At 40.9% G+C, this 26,964-nt stretch overlaps 1 protein-coding gene across 1 annotated transcript in view; it reads left to right on the top strand.

Moving 5' to 3' along the window:
* PRTG (protogenin) overlaps positions 1–26,703 on the top strand; it is a 73,684-nt gene extending 46,981 nt beyond the window's left edge. Inside the window, 9 exon segments of the mRNA XM_057372095.1 lie at positions 14,805–14,900; positions 15,419–15,605; positions 17,219–17,346; positions 18,107–18,277; positions 21,930–22,112; positions 22,689–22,809; positions 23,746–23,911; positions 24,864–24,968; positions 25,946–26,703. Coding sequence (XP_057228078.1) covers positions 14,805–14,900; positions 15,419–15,605; positions 17,219–17,346; positions 18,107–18,277; positions 21,930–22,112; positions 22,689–22,809; positions 23,746–23,911; positions 24,864–24,968; positions 25,946–26,326 — 1,538 coding nt within the window. The 3' untranslated portion in view covers positions 26,327–26,703.
* Positions 26,704–26,964: the final 261 nt, after the last annotated feature.

The following is a 26,964-nucleotide window of genomic DNA, read 5'->3' as shown; positions in this document are numbered from 1 at the left end:
AGGATTTGTCTCTGGGAGACAGCATTATTTAATTTGCTATTTATTGGACTTCATTAGTAAAATACTTAAGTACTGGATTGCAAAGAAACTGCTCCTTGGAGAAAGCTTAGAGAAAACTCCTTTTATAGGAAATTAAATCAACATTGTCCATTAATCATACTGCATGTCAACCCCCAGACCTCTCTTGATTGTTCTTGGTGAATGTGAGGAACCATTAGATGTGTGAGGTCCTTAGAGATCTAAGTAAGTCAAAGGGGAAGAGTTTAAAAAAATGCCACCATTAGCACATGAAAGAGACTTCAGAGTGGACAGAAGAAAACATTTGCTGTACAGGGCTATTTACATTTCTTTATTTTCCCCCCCTTTTTCTTTTTATTTGTTATTTTCTTCTATTGTTAAACAACAATCCAGATGTGATCAAAATGTTTATTTAATTCATCYTGAAGTTCTTTTTTCATTAACTGTATTTTGAGTCACGTTACCAGTAGTAGTTGTCTGGGGAAGGTAATAGTAGGGGATCTTTGTAATTTCTGTGGTAGTGATAAGTAAATGCACTTTTAAAGCTGAGCTGTTTCCTGGTAGCTTCCCTGCCTTGAATAACACCTTGGTTATATATATGCCATGAAGGCATTATTGCTAACAGAAACATTTTTTCAATTTTGGGAAAAGATGCAATTGTGAAAAAGTGTGTATTTGTTTTTTTCAGGCTTCCTGGAGTCACACTTCTGTGGCAAATGAAGGGGGGGGATGCAGGAAGTGGGGAAAAAAACAATCTTGTGTTGGAAGAGGCCGCTCTTGCTGTAAAACTTCTCTTCCAAACCTGTAATTTTTTGKTTTTTAAATCTGGGAAAAAGATCTAGTATAAATAGGATTTGCATAAAAATTGTATTTCAACATTTATACTGACTTTCACAGTGTTTTTTACTGTTATAGCTGAATATTGTACCCCTGCTCAAGCTGGTTATCATTACAAAGCAAAACTGTTGTTACTGCACGTGCTTGTGGAAGCCGGGACAGGGAAACACATTCTGATCCTGTTGGGCAGATCTGTTAAAGAGTGGAGTTCTCTGCTCTTGTACAACTGCCACATTTGTATATGCAGACAAAGGGCAAGGCATCAAATCCTCTATGCAAACACACCTTGAAAATGTGGATTTTATTTTTTTGAGGCAGTTGAACTGGAGAGGTTTTGGAGTGGTGGGTAGGATGGTGGATATGGGGGAAGAGAGGCTGATAGGTAGATGTTGCACTGCGTGCACTTTGTGTCCATTTACCAACTTTCTCCTTTGTATATTTAAGGTGCAGGTAGGGTTCCCAGCCTGTTGCCCAGCTCAGTGTGTGTGTGTCTGTATTTGTATGTGTCTACAGACACTGTTGGGAGAAGAATAGGATATCTTCTTGATCCTTTGTCTTAGTCCAGCCCAGCACTTCTCCCTCACAAGCATGCCTCTTGCTGTATTAGTCCTTCCTATTAATCTGTATTTTCATAACTGCTAATGGCCTAATTTGGCCTTTTTTGTCTCTTCATGCCTTGGCTGCCTTCTTACCGCTTCTCACCTGCCTTTATTTAATTTCTCACAGTTTCCCACCAGCCCTTGTTGCCTTGGTGACAATCACTTGCCTTAGAAATCTGTATCTGTAGCACTCCCTGCCAGCTGTGTGTGCAGGAAAACTTTTCTCAGAGGTGGCTTAGATGTCTGAAGTCTGTTCTCCAGGCAGARGAGACAGGCTGTGACTGATCATCACTGCCATGTAGGCAGGGATATTCATCCCTCTCCTCAGAACTGACAGCCACATCTTGCTGCCAGCAGCCCAATCAAATACCTGCAGAAAAGCACCAAGGCACTGTCAGGCTGTAGGACTGAAAAGCCAATTACTCAGCATGGCTCAGATTGCAGGCACAAGCTCAGGGTACTCCAGCTGACCCAGCAGTGCTTMCACATCCCTCTTTTCCTTCCTGTTGGAGGATTTGCCTCTCAAACATCATCTTCCCCCTTGCTGGAGCCTGCAGGAGTCTCCCAGTGGGACCTCAGAGCCTCTCATGCCCCTGTTCAGGGCAKCTGAAACACTCTGCCTGGAGCAGGGTGGCAAAAATCCACTTTAGGCAGTTATTCTTATTTCCACTTTTCTAATAACTCGTGTTATTAGAATCTGTCTGCGCTGAGAACGCACGCTGTGTTCTTCCAGCAGTCTGTCAGCATTGCCATGAGTTTCACAGGTGAGTGAGTGTTCACTGTCCCCTGTTACACACCAGGTAAGGAAACACAAGGAAGAGAAGGGCCATTTTCACGGACTGCYCAGGTATTGGGGTTTAAAGTGAGCATGATAATGATACCCCTGCAGTCAGGGACAGATGAAGTGTGAATGTCCAGGCTTCCAGCTTTGGATTCAGTCTATTAGATAAGAGCTCCCCCTTGAGGGAAATGCCTTTTGKTAATAAACCCTTAACACAGCTCTGGGATCAGTGGGGTTTTTTTGGTAGGTTTGAGGGTCACAGTTCCACCAGGCTGTGTCAAACCAAGCAGAGTGGTGGTGGCTGTGCTGCATCCTGACCAGTGCCAGGGCTCGCTCTGCTGCCTTGGGACGCTGTGCAGCTCTCAGAATTCATCCAAGTGCAACACAAGCGGCCACTTTTGGAAGCAAACWGCCCCCATCCTCTGCTTGCACACTTGTGGCACTTGTATCAGGGCACAGGGATGTGAGGGGAAGGGAAGGCAGGGCAGGAATGAGGGGCTGAAGGGTGAGGGAAGCAGGCTGGCTTCTCTCAGCAGCAGCACTGCTAATGCTGCTGTCAAGCGCTCATCAAACTGCAGGCTCAATGTAGCATTTGGAAAACAGAATTAATGATGGGAAACCTTTCTCGTTGTACAGAGGGAGATGGCTAGCTAAGAGTTAAGTAGCTGTGTGTTTATTTTACTTAAGCAATCAATCAGTCAGGCTGCTTTCCACTTTCTAAGTGTTGTATAAACTTCATATGCAGAGGGATTACATCAAGATAATTTTCTTCTCCTTTTTTCAATCAAGATAGTGATATAGGTTGAATTWAAGTCTTGAATGCATCAGGAAAGTTAACAAAAAATAATCTTGATTATGAATTGTATCCTAGTCTTTTGCTCTGTACCTTTCAGTTTGTTAATATGATGTTTGACGTGTATTAAATGCTTGTTCTTCACAAAACTATTAAAAAATACAGTAGGTAAGGCAGAAGATTTAAATTACAACTTGTCTGTGGTCAAATATTTGGACCACCATAGCATTRCTTCCTATGAAAAGTGATTTTTCTTATTTAAAAAAAGTTAAACATTTTAAAGGAAAAACTTAAGCCAGAACAAATTCCCATATATATAACTATGGAAAATGTTTTATAGGTTTAAGAAATATTCTTGAAGAAAAGAACACAATTAGTAAAATTCTAATGCAGTTCCTGCAGCAGTGTATTTTCTTTTCTGTGTTGTTATTGTTGTTCTGAGCATCCTTTAAAGTACAGTAGATTTTACCTGTAGTAAAAACGATCTACATTAAAAACACGTAATGTTGYAACCCATTTCCATGTGAGGAAAGATACTCTTTTTTGTCCTTATGAAATACCGTAAAGTATGAAATGAATGGTAGGTGCTCTGTTGTCAACCAGAAGAGCAAAATATTTTGAAAAAGTTTGAGGAAGCCTGAAATCTTTCAGGCTACTCTTYTTGTGTAGATGCTTCTTTGTGTGGACAGTAAACACCTTTGTAGAAGGGTCCAGTCCAGAGAATTACTCTGAGTAAGGGATTTGAGAATATTAGGTCCAAAGTCAGACTGCACGTCAGCCTCTTTTACACCACTTGCAAGATTTGTCTATGGTGCTCTCAAGAGTTGGTGTTTCAGAAATTTGGTCTTAATTAAATAGGCTTCAAATAAACCATTAACATCTATTTAACTAAAAGCAACAACATCATTAACTTGCACAGCTGCTGCCACTAATATAGACTGAGCAATCCTCTTGATAAAGCATCTTAGAAGAGCAGAGTCTTGGCCTGGAAAGAATGAACACAAGATGTCATTGAAATACTGTTTTGGGAGGAATCAATGTGGAGATGAAAACCTATTACAATTTTTACAGAGAATGAGATCATCCTGGCCTTCTAGATGGGTATTTTCAGCAAATTTCAGCAAACTGCAAGCATTCAAAAAGAAGTATGTACTGTATCAAGCTTCATTGCCTGGTGACAAGCTGTCACTTACTGTGTTCTTTTAATAAATGTTTCTGTGCAAATTCGTATCACAAAACTCATTATGAATAGCTCTGCCAGTGTGCCATTGGATACAACAGGGGTGAATGTTACAGCCAAGGATTTGTAGGGTCCTGGAYACTTCTGTTATCATTACAAATGGAGATTTTCCTCAGGGCATTTTAGAAGTTTGRGGTGTGCTGTATAAAAATGTAAAGGCTAAAAATAACACTGCTGTGCCACACCRTTAGGGAAGTGGTTCAGCATAATTAAATGCAATTAAAATGAGTATCCTTGCTTATATGTCAAAGATATGCAACCAGGCAGAGACATTGTAGGGAATGAGGCCTCTAAGAAGGTAGTGAGGGAAAAGTAACAGATGTGTTCGTGTATGGGGAGAGATCCTGCATTGCATTTCATGGCTGAGGAAACAGAGAGCTGTGTCCTCATGCCATCACACTTCAGGTGAAATTACCTGCTGGGCTAAGGYATTTGAGATGAACTCTTTACAAGTGCTGTTAGCTGTCTTCCTTGCTTTCTGGTTTATTAACCTGTGTAATTGGAAAATATTTAGCATTACGTGATAGATTTTCAATGAATAATTTATATTTGTAGAAAAGGAAGCTCAATGCCCGSCCTTTTGTTTGTTTGTTTGTTTTAATGCATCTGGATTTAACTTCAGCAAACGAAGTATGAGAGTTGTAATATTAGCAGGAAATGTATCATTCTAGCTGGCAGCTCATGACAAATGGRTCAGTTTAGCAATTTCGCTATGAAATTTGTCATCTCTCTGGGTTAGAATGCCCCTCAGCTGCCCCATGTGCCAGCCCTGTGTAAGGAGGAGAGCAGGGCCCTGGACACCTGCAATAACAGAACATCCTGCTGAAATCTGGGCCCTAATTATAGATGCAGCTGGATAGAGCCCATGCAGCCTTAGGAAAAATATAGCCGTGGTTTCCCCTTGCATGTATTTTGTTTGTTTTCCTGTCATGATTGACTTGTTTTACACCTAGCAAGCTGAATGTGTTTTTGTGCACTTCTTTGTTACCCTCTGAAGGAAGAAAGARCCCGACTGGTTTTTAGTTGCCCTGCCTGAAACTTTTGCATCTTGCAACCATGGTCACCACAGCCCAACCCCTAAAGCTTGAGATCTGAGTCACCAGACCACAGATGTTTTTGCAATGAAACCGTGCACCTCCTACAAAGTCACTGTGCAAGTAATGATAGATAGTGTTTTCATTTTGCTGCACAAAAGGGTCAAAATGGCATGGGGRGTCCATGACAGACCAGCAGAAAATATTGGTTCTGAAAGAAAATTTATATGATAGCTCCAGGGGAAAGTTTGGGCACTGTGAACAGATTGCCTTTGTCATTGTGTGCAAATGTGTTGTTTGTAAGGTGATGCTGGATGTCAGGCAGTGCATATGTGTGACAGAGCTGGGTACCTAAACAGATGTTAAACCAAATTTAGTAGGTTGCTTATTGCACTGTGTTTAGGTGCATCTCCTGGAAACATTCCTCTTAGCATGAGGGCCAGGCAAATTGTCTAAACTTYCTTCGCATCAGCAATCTAGAAATGTTGCTCTCCACTGGGGAGACCACCTTTTCAGCCTGTGCATCTGAAAGAAAAGAACCTTTTACAGCATGCTTCTGTGTTGAGGCAGGCATGTTGTAGCAGCATTTCTGTGTTTCTGGGTTGTTTCTTTCCCTTTCCCTGCCCCACTGCTGTTGTGTTTGATTCCCTAACAGAGTCCTGTCCCTTGTGCACAGCTCACTGTGCTGTGTCAGGGAACCTGTTGTGTGGGGTGGCACATCCTATTTGGACCACGGCATGAATTCTCAGTGGACATGTGTGTGTTGGTAACCGGGGTAATTACAGCTCTGCTGGCTCCTTCAGACACTCGCTCCCTCCCCCCTCGCCCTCCCTTTCTTCTTGCAGAGATGGCCTCTCTACATAATTCCATTAAAGTGATTGTGCTCCGAGGGGTGGACTGAGGGGCAGTGCTCTCATCTTTCAAAGCAGGACCAATGAGCTATGTGCTTTCCACTGGGCAGCAACAAAAGAAAAGGTCTCTCAGAAGAAAAGACGAGCACAAAAGATCAAAATTAGGTGTTTGTCCAGGCCTCTGGTATTGCTTTCAAGTTAGCTTTTGAGGCCTCACTTTGAAAACGGTGAGCCAGGCTAGTTAACATAAGGGTGTCTGCTGATTTAGAGCGAGTTGTTAGAATAATATTGGGAGAGAGCTTTTTGCTTGTGCAATTTAACAGTTCTCTGAAGCACAGGAGAAACACGGGGACTGGTGGCAGACCTTACAGGCACGGTSAGAATGGCCCTACACCCGTGAGGAAATCAAGCAAACTTAAAATCCTTGAGATTCACTTCACTTGTTTAACAAGATTAGAGACATTTAGGTAGTGGTTGTTTCTGTGGCTCCAAAAGGCTGAAATGCGCTGTGCTGGGAATTCAGGCTGCCCTGCCAGCCCTCCCCCAGGCCACTTTTGTATGAAGCTGCTATTGCTGATGGTGGGCAGTTGGAGAGGTGATGTTTTTACTGCAAGGGGCTATGAGGTGTTGTTTGTCCTGGGGCCCTCGAAGGGGATAGTGCAAAGCTACAAAAGGGATACAGACCCTTTTCAGATTTAGACAAATAAGTGAGAGCCATCCAAAGCCAGGGAAAGCCRGACTGTTTAGCTGGATCAATTCACATGTGTCATATGTTCTCCTTTCTACCAAAATAAACTTTTGCCATGTTGCACAAAGAACAAATTGCTTAGTTTCTRCTTCAGTTATTTGGTTTGCAAAGGAAAACATGAGTATCACAGACAGTCTTTGTTCCATCTAAATGTAGAAAGTTACCCTCAAATTGAAAAAGAAGTTTTGAGATATAAAATATTGGTAATTTGTAACTACTCAAACTATTTTAATCTGGTATTGAAAGGTTGTTATTTAAAATGTGATCAATTCAGTTGTGCGACCAATTGAAATTCAAACTCCTTTAAAAATAAAAGAAATTAAATGTTTGTATTTGAAGCTAATAATAATGCTAGCAATTGTATATCCAGAGCCTCAACAAGATTTTTAAAACTGAAATAGAACAGTGTTGTTTAACTGTGCTTAATTGTTTAATGTTATCTATAAGCAAGGYAAAAGGGCATTGTTAGCAAAGTGAAATAAAATCCARTACTGGAAGTCTGAGAGGAAATACCTGCTTTAGAGAGGAACAAACCTGAATCTGTATCATCCCAGCTTTATGTCACTGTTTGCCTTGATGCGCTTCTSCCTGTCCTTTCTGTCTGGTACATTTGAAATGTATTTGCTTATTTTCCTAATAAGTTTCTGCTGTATTTATGTTACTTTGCTTCAAAAGTACATTTTTMAGGATAGTATTTCTCAGTGCTCTTCCTTTCCCACCCTTCCCCCTTAATATTTCTCCTGGACCTCTGTTGCTTGGAGCAGACTTTGGCTAGCCCCAGATTCGATGTCAAAGGCCATGACCCGATGTCAGAGCAGCCCATGCTGCTGGCCTCTTCTTTGAATAATTATCTGGAGTTTATTGTGTTGAAGGGATGGGCTCGGGGGCAGCACAGTCACCCTGACAAACCAGACCAATGAGCTCTCCAGCCAGACCACTACCCAACAATGAACCTGTAGGTTAGACAAAAAAATCCAGCAGCATAAAAGATTAAATTAAAAATGGACATTTGGGCACAGAAGTTTTGTCCTTAGAACAAGTAATTTTTCAGCCTTCTGAATGTACTGCGGTTTTGATACCTGTAAGTGAAAAGAAAAAAGTATTACCTTAAATGTTGTATGTAAGCTAGAATAAAGATGAAATATTTTTCTCGTCTCCTTCTCCAACTGTTATATTTGCCATATTGGCTATAGCTTCAGAAATTATTTCTAGGTTTTTAGTCACTGCGCTTGGCTCAAAACATCAAGGCAGCAAACCTTCTTTCTCCTCTAGAAATTCAGTGCAGTACCAATTCTTTTAGAAACAAGAACAAAGCCCCCAGTAATTTCATTTCTATCAGTATTTTCATTCTAAATTGCTGAGAACAGAGAAGTTGAAAACAGGCATGAAAGTGTGTTCCAAAGTAAATGATAGTAAAATGTCCATTTTCTTTCGTCTTCTTTATCTTTTCCTCCCCACAAAGAGGACTTAAAATGTCTGAAATCCAGATTGTGGGGTGCTGTCTCTTCTTATCAGGACTGAATGAAAGGCTGCTGGAGGTGGACTCACTGTTCTGGAGGGGTGGAAAAAAAAAGAAGTTCTTTCATGGTCTGACCTCGGATTCTTTCTTAATTTTATCTAGCCCTGACCTGTTGGCTCTGCTCTGGCTCCTTTCAAGGCCTTCAGAGCTTCACAAACATGCAGCAGCTGAAAGAAACAATGGCAGGGCTTTTAGGGGTTGCAATATTACACTCTCTTGTAACCTTGGCTAAGTAGCCTGTAAACAGATGCTTTCTYGGAAGCATTTGCCAGAAAGCCAACATTTTAGCTGTGTTGGTATCGGCAAACACTTTGTAACACTTTTGATTTAGGACTCCTCATTTTGCATTCAGGAGAAGCTTCACCTGAATGAGCAGAGACACCCAGAGTGTGTCTCGTGTGAGCAATGTGGTTGTGGAACCTGCTATTGCAGGTTTTATACTCATCTTTAATGCTGTAAATTTACCTGGGACTGAAGAATTGTACAAAGAAAAATTATCAAAATCGGAATGGGATAAACTGATTTGAAGACAGTGTTAATAGGAAATCAGGAAATTTGCATTTCTCTGTTTTCTTTTGAGAAGGGAGGATGGAATTATGCATGGATTAGGATTTTTCATTTGCTGTGTTGTTAGTGTCATGCTGCTTTAGTCTTAGAAGGTTTTAATTGTGCAGTACAATATTAAGAAGGGAATTTTTGTTCCTGTGAATGTGGAAGCAACTTTATCATTCTTAGTAACTTTTTCTAAAAGTTTGGTCTGTGTAATCTCTGTAATTTAAGAATGATGTAGTTGCATTATAAAGTGCTTCACCAGCTGCAAAGTGATTAGARGCATGTTTTTAGTTGTTTAGCTGTGAATACAGGCATTTAATCTTTGATGCCTGCAGTTTTTCCAGCTGTGTCCTTTGGAAGTGCATGAGGACACCACCTGGCTGCCACGAGGTGTAACTCTAGCTGATGGAATAAACACGCTGAGGCTGGAGATGTTCCTTCCTCTCCCCAGGCCACCTTTATCCCTTGGGAAATGGCTTCAAAACAGACAACCTGCCTCTGCCTGCCATCGTGTTTATATTTACTAGGCTGTTTCTATTATCCCAAACTTTGAAAACTAGGCTCTGAATGTTTAATATGTGTTTAGCAAATAAATACACATGATTTGAACATATAAAATCTTCAGTCTTGGAAAAGAAAATGGGTATGCCTGAATRTGAGTATTTCTGACTGGCAGCTGTTTTGTAGTGCAAGTTCTCCYCTTCCTGAAAGAGAAATGGAAGATTTACATAAAAAAAAAAGGTTGAGGGCAGGAGTAAAGACTATAGAATAATTTCAAGCTGGTGTAATAAAATGTAGATATTCCAATGAGGTGTAGAGCCAACAGAACTGCTAATCAGTCAAGTCTCAAGTCTTTGTGATATTTTTGCAGTTTCTTTGCTTCTCACATCCATACAGATAAAGAGCTGTGGTTCGCCCTCGGTGCTGGGAAGTGAAATGACTTGTCATAAAACCAGGGGCAGAACATCTGGGTGCACTGTAGTATTTTTCTTGAAGGATGTGTTTGTATCTGCTGTGAGTTTCCTGCCTGCTTTCTGACCAACTAAATATAATCCTGAGATTATATCTCAGGGGTGTAGTAAAACAGTAAAATACACAAGAAAATAATTGTCTGAATTCTTACTGAAATTCAGCTACTGTAATGTTTTATGTTTCTCCAAATTACAATCCRTGTTTTAAATTATAGCTTAGCTTAATTCTTTTGCTCGTATTTGCAGTAGTTAACGTCGCTCTGGTTTTACTGTGAGGTATAGGACTCATTCATGGACTCTCAAAACAAAGACAAGGCTCCCCCATGTGTCTCTCTRCTGAAAGATCTGCTAGGGCTGGATTTGCAGGACTCACTGCAGATTTTTATGGGAGAGTGAATGACAGGATATRGGATTCCAGAAGAATGTCACCAGGAAGCAGTGTCCTGCCTACAAAAACTGCAATAGGTAGGTGAGGCTGATCCAACATAAATTGCAAACCAGTGATTCTTGGGACGTATCTATTTTGATATTTGAAGTTAAGCACCATAAAGCATAAACAGAAGACATAAGATACTTTTGTCTACTCTTATTTTACAGGAGTATTGTTACCAGAGGCAAAATTTGTGCCTGTGATGGAACTGTTCTTCTTGTGTTCTTAATGCTGATAGGTTTTGGTTACATAAAACAGTCGTGTGCAGCAGATGCTGCTGAACTGTGTGGAGCTATTCCAACTTATCCCATCCAGCCTGTGATGTMTTTTAAGAGAGAGCGCCCCAGAGGCACTTTTATAATAAAACTTATTAATTAGATTTAGTGTGATTCTATCAGCATCAGTGTCAACCCCCTGAACTGTACAAACAGGATGGATTTTTGTCCTTTCCACCAGTTGATTTAAGTAATAACAATAAAAATGCCTATTAAAGACCTGTTGGTGCTGTGACAATTTAAAAACAATCTAATATTAACAGCACAAAAAAACTCCAAATGATATTTAACAGAAAAAATAAAAACTTTTAAAAAATTCTGCCAATTGAAAAATAGATAAGCTAGAAAATTGTTCCTGTTCACCTTAGGACTGGSAACAGGCCTTCAGACTCTACACAAATGTTGGCAATTGCAGAAGAATTAATTGACACAATTCAGTGTTACCAGTTATAGAGAGAAATTTTGAAAACGCAGAGGTGAAATTTTGAAGTTAGGTTTTTTTACTTAAGCTGAATTTATGTTGAGTGGGCTGAGTAAATCACTGCACCTGATTTGTTTTTGAAGAGCAGTGGTTTTCTGTGGAAAGATGTGTTACTCTGGGTCTGTTGTGAGCGTGACTGTTCCCTCCAAGCCGTGCACGGATGGTACATGCTGAATTTGAGACTGGCAGTCCCCAGGCAGCCATGCTATCCCCAGCCTTTTTTCAATGATTTATGTGTAAACTACTCAAGATACCTGTGCTGGTTRGAGATAAGAAAGCTCCTGAAGTTTGTTTTCTCTCTACGGACATGTCTGGCTTTGAATGTTTGATCCAGCTGATGAACTGTGAGATGAAAGTGTTTGTGCCAGGTCTGTGTTGGGATTGCCATTGAGGAGTAAATCATATCATAAGACTGTAAATAAAATGTAAAGTTGTAAAAAATGTTCTAAACAAATGCTACTTTAGACAAAACGTATTTCTCACCACCTCATAAAACAAATAGTGAGYAGGTCCCTGTTGGAACTGAGGCAGCTCTTTGGCAGATCTTAGGTTACCGTGTTTGGCACATGGTGAAAAAATTATCAACACGGTGGTGTTGTGAACTGGGCTTTGCTCATGTTATGTGTGCAATCTGTGAAGGGACTTTCACATCCATTGCTGCTGCTGCTCAGCATACTGCCTTTAATTTCTGTTCTCCTTTTTATCTGACTGTGACATTTGGGCTTCTAGGCCAGTACCTGATGCACCCCTCCCTCCTCTGCTGCTATTTCAATTACAGAAACCAGCAGATGGGTTTAACCATAGAAGCCCTAATGCGTGACAGCTTAAAAATTCTGACATCGCTATTGGCTTGAGCTAGTCCTGCTTCCAGTTAAACCATGATATCATGATGTAGGAATAACCTTGTTTTTCAGATGGTAGGGACTAGTTGGGAGACTTTACTTTTAAACAGGTTTCTCTATATAAGGATAATTCAGCTTGAAATCTCTTGTGTTATGCAGGAATAAGAAGAATGGCATTCAACATTCACATGTAAAGAGTTGAGGGTACTTAAAAGTAAGATTTAAAAAAAATATTTTCCTTCAAAGATACTTGAATTTTTTCATGGGAGTTAGATTTTTTTGCCTTTCTTCCACATCCCATTATTCTTCCTTTTCTCCTCCATCAAGTGTTAATGAGGAATTCAGTTTAAAAAAAAATACGGTGAGGATAAACAGACCTCACAGGCTCCTCATTCAGCTCAGCAGGGCACTCAGCCATCCTTCATTTCACAGTGAAGATGATCAGTTCTGGGTGAGCACTTTCAAAAGGCAGGGAGTTTTTGAAGGTGCTGGGCAGGATGATGGATCGCCGTGCTTGTCATCCTGTGTGCTGCGGAAATGCAGCGGGGGGGCTGCACCCCCAGCCCTGAATGAGGGGCAGGGCAGGAGCCCAGCTGGGCTGGGGGCTGAGAATGCTGCGACAGGGCAGTTTGTGATAGCAACCTCCAAAGGACGCTCCTAGGGAGATGTTAAAGATGCCTCCATCACCTCTGTTTGAAATTTTGGCTCTGTTTTTTAACARTTCGTTTGCACATTAATGTATATATCCCTACCATAGATTGAGATGCCTGGGAAGGTATTTGTTTCTGCTTTTCTGAGATGGATGCTGTAATATTCCTCAACAAGGCACCATGACTTGATTTTGGTATATTCAAATCACTTGGGACTTTTGAAATATTTTTAGCATTTATCCTTTTGGTTGGCCCCAGTATTTTTAAATGCACCTTGATTTTACAATTTTTAAAGAGATTGCAATTCTTTACATATAGCATCTGACCGTATTTCTGGATTTTCACTGTTAGAATTTAATATTTTCTTCTGTCACTTGCTCAAGATTATTCTGTGTGTTTCTATCCATCTCCTTTTTTCTGATTTGTTCTTTGTTGGCTGGGAACAACTGACATCATCATGTTGTCTGTTGTAAAAATGCTATTGTAAAGTGAGAAAAACCTTCAAAGCAAATTAGAATTTTACTCTAGTTTAAAAAACACGCTTTTTTTCATTTTGTTATTTACATTGTCTGCTAGTGATGTTAAAATCTTAAAAAAATGGGAATGGCCTTCTTTTGCCTATTCTACCATTAAGGTGAAACACATCAAAGAAATACTATAGATAGAACAAACCAAATACAGGACTTTTTGCATCTGTATTTAGATTTTGGTAAAACAACCTTTCAAAAAAAACCCATAAAATACATAGAGATATTAACTCTACCTAGTRATATTCATTTAGAGCTGATATGGGTAACTGCAACACAAAAAGTAGGTCTATTTCAAAATAAACAGGAGAAGATCTTATAACGAACATTATTGGAAAATTGCCACCTTTACAGAAGGTCAATCATTTTGTTCAGATGGTGTTGCTGGTGCAGTGACTGCAGAGGAAGMCAACGATCTGATGGAAACAACATTCCTATTCCTGCTCAAGAAATGTCAGGARTTTGTGTTCCTGTTAATTTCATGAGAGGCCACATCAGATCTCAGCTAAAAGGAGAAAGAGAGGGGCATATTTTRAGAAGCAATAGTATTATGGTATCTCAGGGCAAGGAAAAAAAGACATGAACAAGATCAACAGAATTACATAACATCTGACCCTTCTGAAAATCTTATTTTGAAAAAAATGAATTCATGTCATTAGAAGAGGAGACTGTCCCAGTAGCTGCATTATTTCTGGGTGAAGTTCAGCTCATACGAATTGATTGCTGCCACCTTGCAAACCATCGTTGTGTGCAAGGGGCTGGTTGCAAATGCAGCTGCAAGGGAACAGTGCCAGGAGGCAGAGCAGCCGTGCTGGTGCCTGCACTCTGACCTCCCGTGGGTGCCCCTTGCCATCACCATTACAGAGAGCTCCAGAGCCCTTCCTAACTCATTCCTCTGGTAGAATTTTTCACTTGGTTCAAGGCTGCTGTATCATCCACAGAATGGAGAGAAGCAGCAAACTGCAATGTGCCCACCCAAAGGCACAGAAAGGGAATGGGGAGATCCTTCCAGTTGGGAATGGTGACCCTCTAGGAGTGCCAGAAACACCTTTCAAGAAAACATATGGAGGTAGAATTTCCTAGTCAAAGCATTATTAACAATCCCTGTTGTTTCACAGTTTATCTCCTTCAAAACCTGGTACCAAATAATTTCCCATTTCTTTGCTGGGCCCTGTCTTGCCATTGCTTTGACTGCTCTGCTTCCTTACAGCTTGTATCCAGAAACAAATGTTGGTTTCTGTTCCTGCTGTTTGTTTTAGCAAATCTGTGTGAAAGRACAGAAAACATTCTCAATGGGCTGAATAGTACTATTAAATCTAGCCCCCTAGCTGTAACAGTGAGACTTTGTTACTGGTAGAAATGTGAGATTTGTCCTACTCCCACTGATTCTGTTATAACCTTTTGTTTTAGGCTRTTGTAAGTGAGATTGGGAGATAACTGACTATTTCTGGGCAAAGATTTGGGGGAATTCACAGAGCTGGAGAAAAGACAGGGTTTCAGGCATCCAGCCCAGCCATCAGGGTTACTGATTTTAGCAAACAAGTTTTGAAAAGAATTTGCAGAAGCGTGAATTTATCTCACTATCTGTACAAGTCCAAATAGCCTTTTTTCCTTTTTTTTCTCTTGAGCCTAATTATTCCTCTGYTTTTTGTGCAGATCCTAGAAGAAAATACCATGTGAGGCTGCTGGCATACAACAGTATGGAAGAAGGTTATCAGGCTGACCAAACAGTCAGCACTCCAGGATGTGTCTGTAAGTGTTGTAGATGCATGAAGAATTTATCAGGAGCTGAGCTGTTTCGGGGTCCCAGCAGCTTTGCATTTTCAACCTATAAATAATCAATTAATTTAGTGTAAAAGAGAGAAMAAGAAAGATCATATCTGTGACAAATACTGCCCTAATCATCCTGCATCATCCTGTGTTCATGAAGGAGCAAGATAGCCCAAGCACATTTCCCTCCCCCGTGGGACTKGCTGCATCATCTGACAGTGACATACCATGGATCATATGAGAGGTTTCTCTCTCTCCCTTGTATCTGTTGATAGTTTTGACTTTGTTTTTCAATAAACAAGTGGGACTGCAGAAGTAATACAGGATTGTATTAGGAGGGGTCTCTAACAGCTTTAACTGGATTCCTGGGTCTGAATACCAGGGGGTGCTGGGTGAGGGCAGAATTGACTCTAAACTGTTGGCTCAGACCTCTTAATGTTCCCAGTAGCAGTACACAGTGCAGTGAATAATTCCTGCTATTCGCTATTTTGTCTCCACAGCTGTTCGTGACCGCATGGTGCCACCCCCGCCGCCTCCTCACCACGTCTATGCCAAAGCTAACACCTCATCCTCCATCTACCTCCACTGGGGAAAGCCAGCCTTCACCTCAGCTCAGCTCATCAACTACACCGTGCGCTGCAACCCCGTGGGGCTGCAGAACGCCTCGCTGGTTCTCTACCTCCAAACGTGAGTGCAGCACCACTCAGGACTCTTGCTTTGCCAGTTCCAGATCCTTTCCACTCAGTTGCTGCTCTTCCTGCTCTCTTTTAATCATCTTTTATTTCCCCTAGAGGACTGTGTGTTTTGCCCATTGGCTGTTAGTTCAGTTTCTTGGGTTTTTAAAGATGTATTCACAGAACAGCTTAAATCTCCACCAGTGTTGGATCATTGGGTTAGCTCTTGATTTTTTAATGTCTTCTCATCTGTCTATGTTGAATTTAATTTTAAGTTCCTCTTCAACATTTTATAGGTAGTTTGTCTGGGCAAAGATGGGACTTAGTCCTGTGTCTTATTTTAGGATTGAAAATGATAATTTTTGCGGGGCTGAGCATTTCATTGTGGGAATGCCATGTTCCTGAGTGTGTGGCACCCTGCCAGGGGAAAGCTGGGTGGAATAGTTTGCTTTGCAGAGTAGCAATGTGTGAGGCACAGAATGGCTGAACAGCGAGGGGAGTCTGCCTTGGGTCTGCTCAGCCTCTGCCCAGTGCTGTGGGACCAGAGCACTTTGCTCCGTGCTGGGCTCTGTGGGGCTCTTGGGGGAATCCATGTGTGTAGCTGCCTCAAACCTTCAGTTTATTCACACCTCTAAATAAGAAAAATGCTGTCTTGAAGGATCAATAGTTTGCATCCTAATATTCATGGTTTTCTCTTCCAAGAACACGTCTGCTGCTGTATAACTCCCGGCTTAACGATTGGACACAGCAAAATCACCATGTAAAGTTCTTACTGTGCAATATGGAGCATAGCAATGAGTGCTGCTTCTTGTGATAGGATGAGGCTGTTGCAGACTCTGGTGGCTGCCTCTGCAATATAGAAGATGAAAATACTAAATGAGATTTAATAAAGCAATATCYATAGAGTAAGACCACTTTAAATTGAGATTTAATCTTGATTGGGGCATTATCACCCAAAATTAACCCTGGCATATATAAAAGATTTCCCTCTGCCCCCAGAATCAAAGTAAAGTAAAATATCCACAGTTGACTTTGCGATCAAATAGTAAACTGCTAAATTATAATTAATATAATCAATTTTTCGGTTAATACATTAATAAATATTACTGCCAGATAAATAGAGAGCACTCATATTTGTCCCCTAAACATGAGGTTTGGAGGCCATTACTTGAAGGGGACGTTGCCCCCACAGCCTCTGTGTGTCTGTGAACAGGGAAGCAGATCCAGGAGCGAACACCACGTGCCTTGTCAGCTGTGATGCTGGCTGCAGTTTGTCACCCCAGCTTGAGGTGTAGTGTCCTATGGACAAGTGGAAAGAGCTGAGTTTGGGATACCTGCTGGTGAGCCAGCCAATAAYATTGCTTATGCATCAGCTATTCAAACAACCTTTATAAAAGCTTGAGCTCAAGTCAACCACCAGCAGACTCCCGAGAGCTCCAGGGTTGTACAGTTCCATTTCCAGGCAGGCAGCACAGATGTGCCATGTGTCTGGAATTCAACTGCTTTGTCCTGTGTTGAACTGACAGTGAGAATCTGCTCAGGTGACTGAGAGATCTGATCAGCTGAGTTTGGGATCTTCAAGTCAACTGCTGCTGTTTAATGCATTTTATTCCTTCATCCGTACAGGTCAGAGACTCATATGTTGGTTCAAGGTCTTGAGCCAAAGACCATGTATGAATTTGCAGTTCGACTGCAYGTGGACCAGCTCTCCAGTCCTTGGAGTCCTGTAGTCTACCACACTACCCTCCCAGAAGGTAAGGAACCAGGAGAGGACCCTAAGGTTCTAAAAAGAGTGTTCTGTGAACCAAATGGCCTGGAAAATTGCTTATTAATTGTAAGTGGTGTGTAGGAGAGGGAAATTCTTTCCCCTGAGCTATAGATACTACTCTTCTTGGTAAGAGATAGAAAAATGCTATCAGGAAAATCCCTATTTTGGAACTGTGAAATTCTTTTTCAAAATCCACTCTAAATCAGSACTGATTTCTATATCAAGTGTGATGCTTTCATTACTAGCAACCACTGAATAGAAATAACTTGAATAAAAACTTTAAAATACATAATGAAGAGGGCTAGCTGATTCATAGGCACTATGAAAACATATTTTAAGCCCCAGAAGTTTTGGAAACTGTAAGAATATTACACATCTACTGCCTTAGCTGTTGGTTTGCTTTACTGTCAGCTTGATAGGGGAAAATCCAAACCTGCAGTTTCGGGTTCTCACCAATGCAGTGTTTGGGAGGTACCTGTTCACAGGGTAATGAAGTGGGGCTTTGTCAGTAACAGTTTCTTTCTGGATCTGAAGGAAAACCACGAAATTTGCTTTTACAGAATCTAAGCTATTGACAAGCTCAGAGTTAACAGGAGGGTGTCTCTGGAGGAGCAGTATGTGTTTGTTTGGATGTGGTTTCTGGGATGTGGCAGTAGCCATTAGGTCTGCACATCAGTTTCTTTCTGAGCAATTTAATTGCATGTAAATTGGGTTAGCCTAATAGCATTGTGTTACTGTTCTCACAGCACCATCTGGCCCTCCAGTAGGAGTGAAGGTGACTTTGATAGAGGATAATACTGCTTTGGTTTCCTGGAAGCCACCTGATGGTCCTGAAACAGTTGTTACACGTTACATTATCCTCTATGCATCCAGGAAGTCTTGGATTGCTGGGGAATGGCAAGTGTTGCACAGAGAAGGTAAAGTAAAATCATCAACATATGAACTGGACAAGCCATGATGTTTTGTTACTTTCAGCAACTTGGGACTACCATAAAGAATAAATTCATATAAATGTTCATATGAAAGTCCTAATTAGTTTAGAATGATTGYCATGGGAAAATGTATTAAAAACAAGTTCATATTCTGAAGGTGAGGGGAGAAGGGGCTCTCTGTTGCTYTGGAGCTCAGTGTGTGCATGTAAACTGAAATGGCTGGTAAATCCAATTACATCCATCTTAGTTCCGTCGYAACCATGATTGTGATGGTTTCATTTTGTAAATGCACTCTTTCAAATCTGGAGCCTCTGAGATGCCTTGCTCTCCAGAAATAAATGTTTAAGTGTGACTGTGTGGGTTTACATATTTCTGTTGATCACTGCCAATCCAGTTAGCTCAGTTCACTTAATGAACTTTCTCCTACTCCCAATAAATCACTCTRCAAATTCAATTTAACTCTGGCTCTGTTCTGCTGCTGAACCCCAGCTAGTCCAACAGTACCTTGGGTATGGTGACATGAACTGCAATCACATCTCTGTGGTTAAATGTAGAGACAGTATAAATTTTTGTGAGTGCTTTTCAGAATAATACTAGGATTTGAAGAGCTGGATCAAGAACAGATTTCTACTGTAGCCAGAAAAAAAAAGAAAAAGGCATTTATTGTTCTGTTGATACTCAAAATAGAGGCAGTTCAGAATAGATAATGTTCTAATAATGTCTTAAACCAGAGAGGAAAGCTCAGTGTTGCAGAGTACAGTCATGTGCTTGAGTAGCCTGTTTAAGAGGATTGTCCTGGTAKAGTTACTGTTTTGTTGTTCTGTGGTGTTACCTGGCTGGAAGCTTAGCTGTCATCAGAGAGTGAGGCTGAAAATTTTCTGCGGAGATAATTCCAAAAACTTAATSAATATGGTCTCACAGAGGATAATTCATTTCACCACCATGGAAAGTGAACTGTTCCAGTTCAAACCTGGCTGCCCTTCGTGCTGCTCCTGAAGAGAGGATGAAGGACCAACAGCCCAGTAAGAGGTGGCAGTGCCACTTTGCTGCAGCACAATAGCATTTGTCAGGCTGGCCTCAAATAGAATAGGCAGCTGTGAAGAGGAACGGGATAATGACTGTTAAACTAAATTTGTGAAAAATAACTAGTCTGTGAAATATCAGTCAGGTCTAACTGCAGGGGAAGATTGAGCCTGGGGGTTTTCATTATTAAAATTGTTCAACGAAACAGTGATTTAAATAGAGTTGTCCAACTAAATTGTTGGAAGAAACAGGGATATAAAGTTGTCATTTTAAAGAACAAATTTACTATTAATTTTTACTCAGTAAAAARCCCAGCAGATTTAAATTCATGAAGAGCTTATATTTGAAGACTAAATCATGTCATTCTGGTGATGATATACTGTGTTTGCTGCATGCAGCAAAGTGGCTGAATTGCTTTCAGATCCTTCAGCTCAGTCATGCCTGTGGAACTGAACAGCATCTCTGTATTTCACCAGAGATTTCAGATGACGGGATGGTAATAACAGTAAACATTTTCATGTGTTCCCATACTGAAAATGTTGGAGGGAATGAGCAAATGGAGACCTATAAATCTCGGTGTATTACTATGTCCATCAATGTTAGAGCCACAAATTTTRTATTTTGACAGATCTATTAGGGTTTGAGGCATAGTGTGGAATTCAGGCATCTCAACACACTACGACAATCTGTTATGCTCTTAGTTAAAGTATGGGTGAAAAAGTCTGTGAAAGAAAATTGGTATGTAGGGATCAAAATGAGCAAATACTGTGATCAGTCCTGTGGCAGTCCTTGCGCAGGTAATTCGAGGTAGAAGAAGGGTTTGAGGTTTTTAATGCATTTATTCTGATTACATCAGTTAACCCTGTGCAATAAATAGCATTGTTTTGTCTGGATGCTAAACTTGTTCTGCAGAACATTTGTGAAATCTTGACTACATTCTGTTTTCATACCTCCAGACAAATCCCCTCAAATTAAAAAAAAAACCTAAAAACACCCCCAAAAACAACAACAGCAAAAAAAAACCACAACCAAAAAAAAACCAACAAAAAAAATAAAAAAAAAAACAAAACCAAAAGCAAACCAAAGACTCACCACAAACCAACCCTGCCACCTATATAAGTCCTTGCATGGGCTTTAGTTTATGCAGGAACTTTTCTACCAATCCACCCCCTCATTTGATTGAGCTTGGCAAACCCAGAAAACTTGAGTGCATTTTGGCGCTAATCCATGATATGAGTTATCCTCCAGCCACCTTCCCCTCCTTCCCCAGTTCTCCTCAAACGGGTCACAAGTGACAGCCCTTGCACACTTGGTGTGCAGTAAATCAGTACAAAGTGCTCCCTTGCTTTAGCAATGCAGCAGATTGGAAAGGAGCTGGTGGGAAAGAGCCTGTGATATTGAAATGTGACCTTTCACCCTGGCTGGTGCTAAATATTACAGCTCCTTYGGTTACAGATACCTCACATTTTACTTCAAATGCTTTCAGCTAATGGTTTTTTAATGGAAGAAGTGAAGTAGCTTTTGAAGTAGCTTCCTTTTTGCCAAATGTATATTCTTTCCTGTCAAAACAAAATACTTTTATAGGCTCCCACTATACTATAAATTTTGACTTCTCAAACTGATTAAAAAATGTAAAATTTTACTTAAGTCTGAGAAAGTGAAGGAGAACAAGAGATAGATTTAGTGCTGTAACTGCCACTATTTAGGGTAAGAAARGCAGTATATTTCTATGGTAGCAAGAAACACAGACATTTTAGAAGTGGATTGGAATTCTAAGCAGTAGTTGCTGTCCCTGGGCAGGCAGAGCTCTCATTGACTTTGATAGGAGTTTTGCCTATCTAAGGACAATGCTAGTGAATCCTATTTAGTGTTCCTAATCTTTTTTCCTGTCTTCAGGGACTTTAGGAAATGAATCCCCAGCATATGAAAAAGACATTTTCTGTAMTATTTTTAGTAGCACAGCTTAGATGCACAGTAATCAAGGAAGCCTATACAGATCTAAATAGGGTTTAATTTTATTTTAAAATCGTGGTATAATGTACTCTTGCAAAGCTGTCCTGTTCTTTTAACCAACTAGACCTGAAATCTGATAAACTGAACCTGGATTCTATTTTTATGTCGATTTTCATTCACGTTCATGGTACAGTGGGTGGAGGAGAGGCACATATGCTGTGTATGAGAGAGGTTTAACATTCTGGTTTCACTGYCTGAGAGTCTTGTTAACGTTGCCTGTTTCTCCTCACAAATGTGAACACAACATAAAAGCTGTCACACTGAAATGCAGCTGGTGCTAGATTTAGGGTCAGTGTGCTGTGTGTCATAGCCAATACTGGAATCTTTGTYTTGAACTATACTGGCACTTCACACTGTCCTGTGTTCTAATAGAATGAAGAGAAAGGAAAGAAAGGATGAGAAGTCAAGCCCAGTGTTCATTCTGTAGCTTGTCTATGCAGGGTAGAATGTATCAAAGTGCTCACAATCCTCAAGCAACATTTAGAGGAGGTATTTGAGAATAAGTGTAGGTCCCAATGTCTAAATCTCTTTTATGTCTCAGTGTCTAATTCTGTTCCCAAAATTTCATCTAACTGGAACTGTCTATTGTATTTTTTCATAGGAGCAATGACCATGGCTTTGCTGGAAAACCTTGTAGCAGGAAACATATATTTGGTGAAAATAGCAGCCTCCAATGAAGTGGGAGAAGGACCCTTCTCAAATGCAGTGGAATTTGCCGTCCTGCCAAAGGAGRCATCAGAGTCTAACCAGAGACCTAAACGCTTGGATTCTGGAGATTCCACAAGTCAGTAGCAATGTTTTGAGTACTCTGTCACAAGTACTGGGGAGAAAAGATCCCAGTTTGTTTTTACTGTAACTACTTTCTGAGTAAACCATTCTGTTTTATGTGGGGCAGTCCTAACAGTGCAGCAKTTTCTTCTAAATTAAATAATTTGGTGATTTTTATCTCAGTTCAACTCAGAAGTGGTATAATTCTCCTGCTCAGAAACCGGATGTTTGCCTTTCAAATTAGAATACACAGCTGATTTGAATATTACATCAGTAACTTTGCAGCCACTCTTCTAAGGCATTTCCTGTAAGTCCTTTATCTGGCTTGAGATACCAGTAGCACTGGGTCTGTCCCTGGAGGCAGTTCCTTTCACCCCTCCCAAATCAGGACTGCACTGAACCTGACACTCCTCTGGTTTATCAGTTTTATTTTCAAAAGTATAAAAATGTATGACAGAGAAGACCTGGAAATCTCATTAGAAGGAAGCATTTGTCTCTGTGGTTGTAACTGTAACCCTRTTAATTTCCTGACAGGGAGCAGGGGTTAACTCTTCTTATTCACTGAGCCTTTCTGTGTTCATTTTTGATATAGCTTATTCTGACTATTACCATCTGGACCAGAAATCAATGACTGGCATTGTTGTTGGGGTTTGCATAGCCTTAACCTGCATCCTTATCTGCATCCTGATCTTAATTTATCGCAGTAAAGCCAGGTATGTTTATGTTCTCAGAGAYTGAGCTCTTTTTCAATGCATTCATTCTTGGGACATGCCTGCTCCTCCAAGAGTGCTAAATTCTCTGAACTACTCTGTTTCTTCACCTGTTTCTACYAGCGTTGGAAACAAAGCACTTTGTTGGCTCTTCCTACTCTACCTGTGCCCCTTCTCCAATGAAAAAGAGGAATAACCCCCAGAGTGAGTCAGTGGTGGTGCTTTGACAAGTATGAGGCATGTTTCCAGCTGAGCCCCCTGTTTTGAGTCAGATAAGCATGCTGCCATGCATCATCTGCTCTTCCTGCTTAACCCTCCAGCCTGCCCAGACCTGGCTTGCAAGGCTTTAACCCCCTGGGTGTTGCTGGACAAGAGGAACTCTGACATAAAGGAGTTCCACRATGCAGATTTGAAAGCAGATTCATGATGCAGTTTCTTTGCAGTGGTGCAAGCCACCATCTGTCATCAGCTGCTAGAGGACATRAACTGGCCCAGTGACTGCCCAAAASTTTTAGATTAGAATTAGACACTTGAAATAATAGATTAAAACACTCTGAAAGTGTTTTTCAGTAACAAGGGCTCTTTAGTCTACATGCAGGAAAAAATATGGATTGGGAGACAGTGTCTGTGTAGCATGGTAGAAAAGTCTTAATGTCATTAGTGGTTACTTCCTCCAAGTAATATTACTAATCATGACAATTCCTGTCTGYGCATAAACCTGTAGCCTACTGTGTATGATTAACTGGAAGCAGATGTTATTTTTATCACAAGCAATAACATTTAAATTCCATGTGAGTTAGAAGTATCATATAACAAAGTGTAAATGCCAAGAATATACCAGGATTACTTGATTAATAGTAGCTTTGAAATTTATCCTTGATTTTTTTTTTTGTATTGTATTCCTGTGGGTTAATTTTATTCCTACTTAACATTGTGTAGGAAAACATCTGCTCCTAAGCCTGTGCAGCAAAGCACTGACCAGCTGTCACGTACCAGCATCTCATTAGCCAGTCCTAATGAGGTAGAGAAGAATATTGAAGGAATTGCAGAGAATGAAGAATCCTTATTGCCAATGATAGTGGGCAACAGCTTCATCGATGCGAAGGTACTGTGAGCTTTACTAACACCCAGATCAGAAATTGTTATAACATCAGAATCCTTATCAAAAGTAAAATACGTATACTACAAGCCTCCAGGAGGTTTGTGGCTTTTTTTTTTTTACTGGGGCAAGCACAAGCGTGGCAGTCCAGGCTCAAATTTTCAAAACTTATCTGAAAGTTCAGCTGGAGTTCTGCTTCAGTACATTTGTCTTTGACTCTGCAGATAGCAGAGTCTGGCTCTGGCACAGCATCAAAGGATAAAGGCTCTGTAGATTCAGGSCTGCTCGATGGCCTCTGCTGGTCCAAGGAGATAAGTGAGAGTCCTTGTCAACACCGAGCTCAGCAAGTGCCTGTGCACAGTCTAGTCAACTATGGCGCTAAGCAGATGTTAAAAAAAACTATTTTTCCATATATTTACTGGTAAGACAATGTTGCAGTTTATAAACTCATACTTGGTGATAAATGTGGTAATTTAGCCTGGATGGCAGGATGTATCAGTGGGTGTGTAGAATTTTCAGTCCTGGGTCCAGTGTGACACCACAGAGGCCTTCCTTTCCCATGCAGATGTACTGAGTTAAGGCATGTTCTGTTCACACTGCACACCTGAGCACAGCTGCTCCCTGAGGATCTGGGTGAGAGCTGGGAAATGGGAATGGACCCCAGCAGAGCACTGACACTATGTCTGTGAATGGCTACTTTCAAAGTACTARAGCAAGAGCCATTGTGCTGTGTGTATGCAGTATTGCAGCTTTGGCTCTGSACAGAAAGCTTGCCAGATGCAGTGGGTCTGTTCTTGACTTGTCTCAAGCAGATGGGTACAAAAATGTGACTCACTGCTGAGGCTTCATTTGACTTSATTTTCAKCATGGAGTCAAAAGGTAGAAACAGAAAAATATTTTCAAGTATCTTAGAAATCTACTTTATTAGAATAAATGTCTACATCTTCTTCTATTGTAGGGAGGATCCGATCTGATTATTAACAGCTATGGGCCTGTCACAAAAACTAATGGCAAGAAAAGGTGGCTGTTCTTCCAGGATGCTAAGAAGGTGAAGACTGAGGAGGTAATTGCTCTAATGGACAGAGATGCACAATCTTTACTATTATACCCTGTTTGCAAAGGAGCACATGTAGTTTTCTATTTATGGAAAAACATATTTAGTGGTCTTAGTATTGATTGGATACTTTCAGTTGTGTAAGGTTGATGGTKTTCTACCTCACCACAGTAAAGTCTTCTAGAAATTTCATTTTCTGACAGATATTGTTGTTGGGGCACTGTGACTCTTCACAGTTGTCAAACATTGTAACTCTGCAGTTAACTGATTATTAACTTGCCTTTGCCTTTGTGTGTGTGAGCAGAAAGATTTCTGAGTACTGGGTTTTTGCATCACAGATCTTACTTCTGCAGAGACTCTGTATAAACATAAATACAATTTAAATAAGTATTTATAAACAAAACAAATATTAAAATAGAATCCTCTCCTACCCTGTCAGCTAAAATTTTTGTTCGCTGAAGAGAAACAAAAGAGAGAAACTAAATACCAACATTACTATGCAAATTCACATCTATGGAGCATATAACTATTCTTTGTTGCATTTTAACTTGTATTGTGCTCTTGTGTGTTYAAGAATTAGAAAGCCTTGATATCTGTGTTGTAAATTCATATTCAAAAATATTTCCATAAGCAGCTGTGTATTTCTGATGCCTCTATATGAAAAATATTTGCTATCACCCAAGGAGTAATGCTTAAAGAATATGCATGAGGGGATGGGAGGGATTTCTACCAAATGTGTTTTTAAAATACTCTTCAGGTCTCTCTGGTGAAATGATTTTTGATTAACTATGCTTATCTGGAAGGATTATTTCATCTACTGTGGAAAAGTATGAGCAAGGCTTGAGAYTGATTATTTTTAAACTGCCGTAGGAAAGCCCTGAGAGAAGCATTCTGGTGGAATWGGGGGCAGGAAATGCAGTAAAAATTCAAATGATGGCTCAGCTTTTCAGAGGCTCACCAACCCTTTTCTCTGTGCTTGTGTGCAGCCCCAGAGGAGCTTCGTGCAGGCGGTGTGTCTGTACCAGCCCGGCCCCACGGTGCTGCTCGGCTCCCCCGGCTCCCCTGGCCAGCAGCCCGGCTTCCCGGTGCCCTTCAGCGTGGCRGCCGACACGGAGCACTCGGCCAACAGCGAGGGAAGCCACGAGACTGGCGACTCCGGAAGGTTTTCTCACGAGTCAAACGATGAGATCCACCTGTCCTCAGTGACRAGTGTCACCCCTCCTGGCTGCAGCCCTCTGGCCAGCAGTGACTCGGGTACGAGCGCGGGCAGCCCGGCCACGAGCGGCTGCACCGAGACCCCGCTGCTGTTTGCTGCTGAGCACAGTCCCAGCTGCCCCCTGCAGATACAGCCCCTGGTGCCCAACTGACACCCGGGGCTGTGCTGGACATTCTGTGTGTGTCTGTTCGAAGGACAATGAACAGGGAGCCAAAGTTTTATTGTGGAAAGCCTGACTAACCTAGCAGGTGATCCATAGTTATGTTGAATGTTTTCCTTTGTTTTGGTTTGTTTTTTTAAAGCTCACTCATTTTGAATGTTCAGTAGTCAAAAAATGTGAAAGGAGTGAAGATTTCTGACTAAAGTTAAAAATATGTCACTGGAGCAAAGGGAAGGCTGTTGGCCCTTTTGCTGACTATCTACCTCAGTTTGCCGAGAGGTGAACTCTGAATGATGACTGCTTTACCTCATTTGTGTTCTAGTTGGTCTCAGCTATGGAACTGATGATACTTCCTAGTAGTGTTGTTTTATTTGKTTTTTTTTTTTTTTTGTTTTCATTTCCCCCTCACCCCAGTTGTGTCTAGAGAGAGAGAGAGTGTGTGTGTGTGTGTGCAGTGATCAGGGAGTTGTATTGGTTGGTGGACAAGATTGTTTAGCTGAAGCTCTGTCTTTAAAAAAAAGAGGAAACCTCAGAGTATAAAATGTTATGATTTAATGTGGTTGACACAGAGTATGTTAAAAACTGGAAGAACTGGAACTTCCATATGTTCAGCCACATGAAATCTTTTA

Source organism: Malurus melanocephalus, unplaced genomic scaffold (assembly GCF_030028575.1).
Source record: "Malurus melanocephalus ecotype Western Australia unplaced genomic scaffold, MMel_1.1 scaffold_163, whole genome shotgun sequence".
In the NCBI taxonomy this organism is placed as follows: Eukaryota; Metazoa; Chordata; class Aves; order Passeriformes; family Maluridae; genus Malurus; species Malurus melanocephalus.
The sequence above is the reverse complement of the archived record's forward strand: the minus strand, read 5'-3'. Positions and strand labels throughout refer to the sequence as shown.